This window comes from Gymnodraco acuticeps, unplaced genomic scaffold (assembly GCF_902827175.1).
Source record: "Gymnodraco acuticeps unplaced genomic scaffold, fGymAcu1.1, whole genome shotgun sequence".
NCBI lineage: Eukaryota > Metazoa > Chordata > Actinopteri > Perciformes > Bathydraconidae > Gymnodraco > Gymnodraco acuticeps.
In genome coordinates, this window is record NW_022990313.1 from 4,768,741 (window position 1) to 4,779,230 (window position 10,490).

The following is a 10,490-nucleotide window of genomic DNA, read 5'->3' on the forward strand; positions in this document are numbered from 1 at the left end:
AATACAAACAAGGTGAGCTTGAAATATTAGCTCTGATAAAGGTAGAACAAAGTCAACAGTTCATGTTGTGCTGTACATGTACACGCATTTAAACATACATTCTGTATTAAATCTTATTCTGGCATAGTAATACTAATTAGTACATTACTAAATTGTATTGGGTATTGGAACACACTTTATTTGTTCCTCTAGCATAATGATTAGTGGTACTAAACAGAACGGTTCTTTAAAAATGGAACACAATACATCTTCTCTAGCATAGGCCTACTAAGCAATAAAGTACAGCGGTATAGATATCGGAACGCAGTTCAAATTAAATGTATCACTTTATTTCGGCAGTATGCTTGGTGGAACACATAGTATATCTTTCTCTGGCATACTAACCTATAAGGTAGGCCTACTTAATAGTACATGGGAATCGGGAAAGCATAATAAGTGTTTCCCTGGTATTCTAAATAGTACGGTAGGTATTGGAACGCTATGCTTGTTGTCACTATCAGTTAAATGTCCAGTAGTAGAGCCATATGGAATAATAACCGCTCCCTAACAGCAGGTGGTAGTAGTGCTCAGTGTAGCTTTAGAGCGGCTGTATGGTTTTTAAAGTATAAGAAGAAGACCGGCGTGGACCAATCCGTTCCTATTATACATCCATGGGACCAATTGCAAAGCGCCAGTACATCACAAAGAAGAAGAAGAACGTGGACCAATGAGAGCTAATCAGTGTGAGGATGCGGGAAGCACAGTGTTCGGCAGGTCTCTAGATACATCTTTACGTCCATGAGATGAGGTGACAGCGCGTTTCTGACTTCTTTCTGCGTCTCTTCTGTTTCAGTCAAACAGGTGAGCTGTTGTTAAAGTTACTGCTGCTGTTTTTTCTTCTAATAATGCGGTAGTTCTCTAAAATGCTACTGGGTTAGCTCTCCTCTCAGCTGTCAGACACGAAGGCAGGCTGTCAACAAAGTGTCACTATCTGTACTGTATGTCATGTTACTACACGTGCTGGTCGCACACAGAGGCGGGGGAGCGCACAGGATGAGAATACACGCATACTGTAAGAGCATCCTATCTTTATGTTCTAATACATGTAGGCCATGCTGAGGCCAGATATTTAATGAGGGACACATTTAATTTTGGACAAAGGAGAAAAAGATAGTGTTCAATATTTCAAAATGTTGGTTCAGTTTAAAGTCCTAGCAAGCAAAACAACATGAAATACCATGATTGATGTTTGTGTTTTTGTGACAGAATGAAAAAAAACATTCACTCAGCACTATCACAAATCAGGGACGTGCACAGGTGCGGGCTATTGTTGCCCGGGCAACGGCCCGTTTGGCCTTTTTGGCTGACCTGCCCCTCTGGAGAGAGCGAGAGTTTGTTTTTATTTGTTCTGTTGTGGCCGAATCAACATGATAAGCCCACAATTAGTATCGTAGCGTCTCGCTGCGGGAAACGCACTTTGTCAGCGCTGTCATCTGCCGGTGTTCCGGATTAACTGGTTCCCCGATCAACTGGTTGACAGATGTGGAGGCGTGGCCTTCGACTGAAATACACATTTCGATCGCTTCTTCTGTCGTTTACATAAATCTTTTGGTATATTTGGCTGGATAGGAACACTTTGATGCACATTCAGTACCAGTGTGTGAGGTTGTGGTTACGATGGCGATATCTGGACGCGAACAGCGAGGACTACAAAAAGAAAAACGAGTTGACTGGGGATGTCTGTTCAAAACATTGCGAGCTCCAATAAATAATTTAAACCAGCTATTGTTGCCAGACTTATTACTGAATATCGGTCTTAATGTGATACCAAGTCCACCTGAGACCTGTGTACACCTTCAGACAGCCTCCCAGTGAAGCACACGTTGTTTACTCAGAGTTTGAAAGCAGCGTGGAGAAGTCTTCAGCTGTGTTAAACTGTGATCCTCTCAGGTAAACTGTGATTCGCCCATGGGAAAATGGGATCCGCCCAGATTAAACTGTGTTACGACTTCTGTAGCTATCTACCAGCGATCATGTTTAATATGAAAGACACACACATGTATCCCTTATAAAAACAGTATTCTTCAGCACTCATCCAGATAACATGTGACTGTTAACTCGTTTTGCAAAGATAGCAGCAGAAATGTCATTTCTGCATGTGCAGGGATATTAGACTTTAAAATGCTGATGGGTCATTAATGTTGGTCTCGGCAAACAATATTAGGAATCCTCTATTCAAACCACATAATATTCAGTGTCCATCGACATGAAAATAACAAAAAAGTTCATGCTTGACTCAAACCCGAGTCCCAACAGCAAAAGTCACTCCAGCCCTGCGCGTTATGAGTGCGCCACGGATCAACATGACGTATCGAACCACCACACTATAATATTTTACATTAACCTTGACACACTTATATGTAAAACTAACACTTATCACAACATAATGTGGGCTCGCAGGCTGATAAACTAGGATATCTGATCTCGGTGGGTCTTAATGAGGCTTGATACAGACCTCAGTCAGTATACTATATTATAATATGTATATTATATGGCTTAAAGTGTACATTCGCTCACATTATAAATGATGGTCGGGTTGCATTTTTCTGGAACTTTTTAACAAGGTTAATCTAAAATATTATAGTGTGGTGGTTCGATACGTCGTGTTGATCCGTGGCGCACTCATAATGCGCAGGGCTGGAGTGACTTTTGCTGTTGGGACTCGGGTTTGAGTCAAGCATGAACTTTTTTGTTATTTTCATGTCGATGGACACTGAATATTATGTGGTTTGAATAGAGGATTCCTAATATTGTTTGCCGAGACCAACATTAATGACCCATCAGCATTTTAAAGTCTAATATCCCTGCACATGCAGCAATGACATTTCTGCTGCTATCTTTGCAAAACGTGTTAACAGTCACATGTTATCTGGATGAGTGCTGAAGAATGCCGTTTTTATAAGGGATGTATATGTGTGTGTCTTTCATATTAAACATGATCGCTGGTAGATAGCTACAGAAGTCGTAACACAGTTTAATCTGGGCGGATCCCATTTCCCCATGGGTGGATCACAGTTTACCTGAGAGGATAAACCTCCACATCTGTCAACCAGTTGATCGGGGAACCAGTTAATCCGGAACACCGGCGCGTTAAGACCACCTCGGTGTCGGATTTGGGAAACTTGATTTTGAGTTGTCTCATGGCAGTTGGGGTATAAGGGACAAACCAGGGGACTTTACTTCCTCTTGATACCGGCGGTTATTTACAAAAAAAGACCTAAATATAGCTACTTGTTGTTATTGTGCTTCTGTCTTTCTGTGTCTTTTCATCTGTAAACTCGCTCAATGCGCCGCTCGCTCTCTTTTCTTGATCGCCCTCTCACGGGTGAACAGTTCACTGTCCCGCTTCATTGTAGGATTTCTGCCATGTCTACCACTTTAGTTTGACCATCTCTGTTACTAAGTTATGGAATACTAAATAAATAAGTAATTAGATACTTTACCGTTACTGCGCTCATAAAGAATGATAAGAATAATGCGTATTGAACTGGTTTAATTAATTAGTGCGTTTATTTAAGGTAATTAGTTAGAGGCTCTATTTTATCAGTATGTCTGGACTGCACAGCAGTTACAAAGGGCACACTACATTAGAACAGAATTGTCCTCATTTTGTCTTTAATAGTTACTAACATTACATATTTTAATGAGATATGGACCACAAAACAAAAAATGTCCCTGGTTTTCATTTTTAAAAACAAGTTACCGAATGCAAGTAGTCACCTTAGCTTATTTTGTTATGGGATGTGAATCACTGTTCAATTTAGTTGATGTAATAATAGTTTGGTTTCTTTTACATTAAAAACAAGTTACAATTTTTAAAAGGTCTTTTTATCGGGGGGGAGGCCCTTTTTCCAGTTTAGAGCAATAGCCCCTCCAAATGTCTGCACGTCCCTGTCACAAATGGTATTATCATAACATGTCTGTTTGGAGGGGGGGGGGGGTCAACCTCAGTGTTCAGGTGTCCCCCCCCAGTGTTTGTAAAGAATATATATATATATATTAAATGTGTTTTAACTACAGGGAGGTAGGGTTGAATAATGTCATACTTTTTCAATACTATTATTGTACTTTATTTACAGAAACGTATAGTTAAGTGTGCACCTAGGGAGAACTTGCTTTTGTTAGCATCCTTCCCAAGGACACTTTATCAGGCAGATTGTAGGAAATACAGATTTAAATATAGTTATTTAAAAGTTCACTGCTTGTAAAAGTACTTTTAATTACTTCTAATGATGTACATTTTAATAAAGAAAACTAACCAAAATTATACTTTAAAACAAATTCTTGCCACTAAAAGTATTTTCAAATGACCTCTAAAAGCACTCTATGGATACAATTTACAATCAAATTCTATTTCTATGTTCACTTAATATCTGTATTTATTTATTTGTACCTTTTTTGAAATAGACTTTTAAAAGTACATTTGAAATATACTTGAAATCAGGAACATCAGTTAGGTATACTTGTGGTAACATTTGAATCCTTAAATGATAGTTCTTCACATCCAGGTGTGTTTCAGTCATGCAGCTGATCCCCAGCCGCTCTGCAGCTCCTCTCAGCTCTCTGGCTCTCTTCCTGCTGCTCTGCTGTCACATGACCAGCACTCTCAGCCAGAAGGTGAGTTATACTGGACTATACCGCTTTTTCTCCTGATGTGTTATGTTGGAATTACACTTTTTACTGATGGAAAATGAGTGATATTATCAGTCAGGAAGCGGGTCTTCCCAGATCTCCGAGGTTAATTGACTAATATTGAATATTCTATGAAAGCTGTGAATCTTACCAGCTTTCAGCAACAGTACATACTGTTAGGGTACACACATGTTGGTGTATGCAGCTCAAGGGCCAGTAAGATGTCAAACAAGGTGATGGAAGCTAGGTCTCTGATCCAAGACAGTCCAGGGGCAAGTAGTACAGTTGCAAGCTAGCCTGAGGATGACTATAGTGTCATTTAAAGCAAACTGGTTGTTTTTTCATCATATCTTTAAAAAGGTTGTTGGCCAGTACACCAGAGAATACATGATCTAGTTGTGTGTGTTTGCAGTCTGACTCTGCCCTAGCTGTGGTGGAGAATACTGAAGGAGAAGTGGAGGTGATGGATGAAGGAGATGAAGGAGACTTCGAGGTGGTCCAGCCTACAGAGGAGTGGCAAACACTCAAACCAGGTAAAATACTGAAGGACTGTAGAGGTACATTGTTTGATCTAAAACGTGTGTGTGTGTGTCTCCTAGCATTACCATCCTTGTGGGGACCTACATCTGTTTACACAGTCACTTGTGGCGACTCGCCCCCCTTATGGGGACATAATGGAGGTCCCCATAAGGGGAATCATTAATTTTAGGGTGAAGACTTGGTTAGGGTTAGGCATGTGTTGGTTATGGTTAAGGTTAGGATAAGTCTCCAGGAAATGCATGTAAGTCAATGTAAGTCCCCTGAAGTGATGTATAAATGGTATGTGTGTGTGTGTGTGTAGGTCAGGCGGTGCCCGCAGGCTCTCATGTACGGCTGAACCTGCAGACGGGTCAGAGGGAGGTGCGGCTGGGAGAGGAGCAGCTCAAATACCTGGACCAGGAGCACAGGTAGGTCCAGAGTCTCTACCTGCAGGACTTCCTGTCCAGCTGATCTGAGGTCTACTGCTGTGAGAGAGTGACTGTGAATGTGTTGTATGTGAGCAGAGAGACAGAAGAGACCTCCATCAGTCCGGAGGAGCTCAAACGGGTCATGAAGAAGATAAAGGAGGACATGAAGCCGGAGAGCGCAGAGCACCAGGTAACCGCACAGTGCATGTTGCATATTTAATTACTCTAGCAACACACTGTGCACTGAGTGGAAAAGCTGCCATAAATGTGTTATGGCCTCTATAGAATGGTATATTTGTTCTACTATAATGTATTAATGTTCTTATTGGTGTGTGTCAGGACTCGGTGGCGTCCCGGTTCCGTCCCATGGAGGAGTTGAAGAGAGAGATGGCTGAGCTGGACCTGCTGGTGCAGACGGATGATCAGGTACATCACACATTAGAGAAATGTCATTTCTTTAGGGACAAAGCGATGTGATTCAGGACAAACTGAGAGGTTCTTTTTTTATGAGAGCTATCTGGGAAAATGTCCTTGGGTCAAATAAAATCTGTTATCCATAAATTGAATTTCTAGCTGTAAACTGTTGTGTTGTAAACTGTCACAGGCGCTTTTCTAAAAAAGAAAATAGCTGTGCGACCGCTCCAAACCAAGACGCTGGGCGCAGTGTGCATGTGACGGCATGGGCTCTCTTCTCAATGGGAACAGTTAAAAAGAGAGGCACATAGTGAACACAGACCATCAGGTCTAATCAAAGCATTATTAGTGCTTGAGTTGAACCATTACTGAAGTGGAGACAGCTTCCAGCAAGCAGAGAGCTCAGGTTTCACATAAAGACACCTCCTGCTCAAAGTGGCCATGCTCCAAATGAAATCAAAATGTTGAAGCCTGGTTATGACCAGCTGTCCTTCAGTCTGCAGTTGAGCTGAATGACTGTTGTTGTGCAGATAATGAGGCGTCTGCTGGAGCAGTTTAACAGCAGCAGCAGCACCACGGAGCAGAGGCTGAGCATCCTGCTGGAGCTGGAGTACTTGGTGCATCAGGTCACACACACACTCACACACATTAACACCTACACACACTGACGCATGCATTCTGAGATTGACCTTTTCTTCCTCTGCTCGTTAGGTGGACAACGCTCAGAACCTGTGCTCCATGGGGGGGCTGCAGCTGGTGGTGGAGACCCTGAACAGCTCTGACTTCAGGCTGCAGGAGAGCTCCGCTTTCGTCCTGGGATCAGCTGTGTCCAGGTACCGCTGCCCCGCTCTGACCTGAGGATGTCTTTACCCAGAAAATAAGAAACACAACTGGAGGGCAAACGCCTTGTTTAAGAAGTTGATGTTGTAAAACTGGAAATATAAGGAAGCACGTGGTAAATGACATTTGATTTGAACATTGAAACAACAATGTCAGTAGAGAGTAATAAAGGAAAACAATTCCACTAAATATGGAACACAATTAACAAAGCTCTGTAGATGGATATTTTTGAATGAGTGGGGATGCATTTTGCATCAACCTTGTTATTCTTTAGTTCATGTATTTATCATTTGTTTTCATATATATTTGTTATATATATATTTATATATTTTGTTTTATGTATTATTTATTTTTTGTTGGAAGAAGTGACATTTTGTGTGGTGTTGAATTTGTGAATGTAGTGTATTCAAACCCCCACTCATTCAGTACAAATATAATTAAACAAAAGACGTTAACACTGCCTACAACCCTCCTCGTCTCTGACTACAAGTCCCGTCTCTGCCTCATAACAAACAGCTGGTTCAGGGTTACACACAGGTTGGACACTTTGCCTTGTGTGCTGTCTATGGACTGTATTAAGCTATGTTATGTTTCAGTGGAAATGCTCTGGTACTATTATTTAACACTTGCCTGATATTTCTTCATCTATTTTGATATCATTTGCATAAATAATGAATAAAAATACAGCATATTTTGTCAGCGAAACTGCTTTTACACTACATGTCCCCCTTTAAAAAAAAGAAAAGAAAACCAAATTGGTTGACTTCATTACCCTCTCCCAAAGGTTGCCTCTTGTAAGCTATGCTCACACTCAGAGAGGATGTAATGGTGGTGACTGACGGATGTTTTGTCCTGCAGTAACCCGGAGGTCCAGGTGAAGGCCATGGAGGGGGGGGCTCTGCAGACGCTGCTCACCATGCTGGCCACAGATCAGCCGCTGTGGGTCAAGAAGAAGGTGCTCACACACAGCTGCTCTTCAGTGAGATGTTGTGAAGGAGAGCTGTAATATTTAATGTGGGATATTCTTCTTTCCAGGTTCTCTTTGCAGTGGCCTCCCTCTTACGCAACTTCCCCTTCGCCCAGCGCCACTTCCTGTCCCGGGGAGGGCTGCAGGTGCTGTCGGAGCTGTTCAGGGGGGACCGAGGGGGGGTCCTGCGCACTCGTATCGTCACCATGCTCTACGACATGATCAGTGAGAAGGTACCTGTCGTCGCAATATAAAAACTGCTGTCTTCAGACATGAAAGGAAAGCAATGCACAGAAACACACTCTTTGTATTTGTGGCCCCCAGTTACACACGGCGTCTAAAAGGGTTACATCGCTTACAGGTCACAAGTTCTCAGATGATACACTCGGTAGAAACACATACTTGTTTAGTGCAATAGCTAATTTCAGAATCATATATGTTCAATTACTGGATTGTGATTATTGGCATTAATGTATTCATTCCAGCTGGTAAGTGTGGAGCTAGTTTAATACAATGTGTATACAGCAGCTGGATGTATTTACCTATTGGTCAATGTTTATTTATTGGTGTATTTACATTTCGTATTAGCTAGCAATCTGATTAAGACATCCTATATTCGTCCCACAGAGGGAACATGTACAGTCACAGCAAAGGGGACAATGCAGATAAACGGCATTTAGACATTTGAAAGCTGACTAAAGCTGTCAGATAAATGTAGTGAAGTAAAAAGTGCAATATGTGCTTCAATAATGTAGTGCAGTATAAAGTAGTCAAAATGATACAGTACTTGAGTTACTGCACTTGAATACATCCCACCACTACATCTAGGACAGGGGCTTGTTCTTAGCCATTAACCCCGATACTCATACTCAGTTGTAAGGAGGCTTTTCCAACCTGACCAAGCACTGTTCCTCTAAAGTCACAGAAACACCTACATGACCATTGACCTGCTGTTCACTCATAGGCACATTTAGTATGCTATTGCTTAGGAGTCATTGCAGGTCAAACACCAACATCCCCTTCACACACGCATTCCATTTTGTGAGTAATATTGTTGTTTTTACTGTATGTTGTTCCTACGTTTGCCATCACTATTGAATCCATGTGATTTTGGAAACTTGTCTTCTCTAAAACATTGTGAATTGTATTATTATTGAGGTAGAGGCTTCCAATAAGTGTAGTGGGTTTTCTGCCTCATCCTTCCCAGCTTATTATTTGTTAACAGTTATATTTCTGTATCTTTTCAATTGTATTGAAATAATAATAATAATAATACAAGTACATTTGAATGAATACATCATTGCCATCACACACACAGACAGTGTTCTGGTGGCAGTGAGTCAGTGTGTGACGCTGCTCTCCTCCCGCTCCAGGAGCTGATCTCCCAGGCCGGTCTGGACCCGGGGCTGCATGCCTCCCACCAGGAGCTTCTGCGGCAGTACTCTCTGGTGTCTCTGAGGGAGGGGCTGCTGGAGGAGGGGTGGTGCAGTCTGATCCCAGAGCTGCTGGACTCCACCGAGCACGACTTCAGAGAGAAGGTGCAGTGCTGAGAAAATGTCATGATTAACAGAGAGGCTGGAAGGCTTCAGTGTTTGCTTCAGTCAAATAAATAGTGTGTGTGTGTGTCCCAGGCTCTGCGGGCCATGCTGGCGCTGGCTCCGGTGTGTGTGGATCAGTACCGCTCTCACAGCTCCCTGAAGGCCTCGCTGCTCCTGCTCAGAGAACAGTACCAGGACATGATCCAGTCCCAGATGATCCTAGGAGAGGAGAACGAATACTTTGAAGAGATGATGGACCTTATAAACGCTCTACACGTTAAACTCCGATGAGCAGAGGAGCGCTCAGTGGCCTTGAACTCAGCTCTACATACAGATAGTAGTGCACAGACTTCTGAAGTAACCATGAACACAAGGACAAACTCCCGAGACTTCATCTACCAGTTCAAAACCAGGATGGACCTGTGGCATCAGATTGTGGGTTTGGGATCAGAGTAACCTTTTCTCTTTTTGGTGTTGTCATTGTAAAATGTTTGACTCTGTTTTCAGAGTTTAAGAATAAATTATTATTTAAAAATGATGGTGTTATGTTTATGGATCTCCTGCCTGGAATGTCACCTACAAAACAAACCAGAAATGATTGAGAAGAAGATGAAGCTTTAATCCATGAAGCCATGTGATTCAGGAATGTGTGTGTGCTGTGCGTCATTTATACTGGGGACGCTGGGGACATGTCCCCTCCACTTTTGGAAGTGGCCAATTGTGTCCCCACCACTTTGCATTGGGATCATTTGTTTAAATCAGGGGTGTCAAACTCACGGCCCGGGGGCCAAATCCGGCCTCGACTTCATTTGATGTGGCCCCGCAAGAGCTTGCAAATAATATACGTTTATTATACGGTTACATGCCACTTTACAGAAGCACGTTGCCCATAAACTACATGTCCCACAATGCATCTCCTTTTGTGAAATGCGCACTGAAGAGACTTGCAATTATTTGCCCTAGACTTCTGCTTTCAGACGTAGTTAATTACGAAGTTATTACCCTATCCGATAATAATCCAATTCAGAGGCAATAATGTAATATAATACATTATTTTATATATGTATATTTATATAGTTACAACCGGCCCTTTGAGTGCAACCTTAACGCTAA

General features: G+C 42.1%; 1 protein-coding gene across 3 annotated transcripts; it reads left to right on the forward strand.

Moving 5' to 3' along the window:
- The first annotated feature begins 616 nt into the window (after nt 1-616).
- On the forward strand, nt 617-9,915 carry sil1 (SIL1 nucleotide exchange factor). Of its 3 annotated transcripts, none has more exons than XM_034222862.1 (12): nt 617-840; nt 4,534-4,656; nt 5,084-5,204; nt 5,513-5,618; nt 5,715-5,808; nt 5,958-6,044; nt 6,563-6,658; nt 6,744-6,865; nt 7,731-7,827; nt 7,908-8,072; nt 9,213-9,377; nt 9,471-9,915. In XM_034222862.1, the coding sequence occupies exons 2-12, from the start codon at nt 4,561-4,563 to the stop codon at nt 9,666-9,668; spliced, it is 1,347 nt and encodes a 448-aa protein (XP_034078753.1). In that variant the 5' UTR covers nt 617-840; nt 4,534-4,560; the 3' UTR covers nt 9,669-9,915. The 3 variants fall into 3 exon arrangements, with proteins under 3 accessions (XP_034078753.1, XP_034078754.1, XP_034078752.1); XM_034222863.1 differs by having other exon boundaries at nt 4,559-4,656; XM_034222861.1 differs by having other exon boundaries at nt 621-840; nt 4,548-4,656.
- Nucleotides 9,916-10,490: the final 575 nt, after the last annotated feature.

Bases quoted from the DNA above. Each gene is read 5' to 3' on its own strand.
- sil1 (XM_034222862.1), top strand. From the start codon at position 4,561: ATGCAGCTGATCCCCAGCCGCTCTGCAGCTCCTCTCAGCTCTCTGGCT. The intron at 4,657-5,083 runs GTGAGTTATACT...GTGTGTTTGCAG, and splicing joins CCAGCACTCTCAGCCAGAAG to TCTGACTCTGCCCTAGCTGT. The intron at 8,073-9,212 runs GTACCTGTCGTC...CTCCCGCTCCAG, and splicing joins ACGACATGATCAGTGAGAAG to GAGCTGATCTCCCAGGCCGG.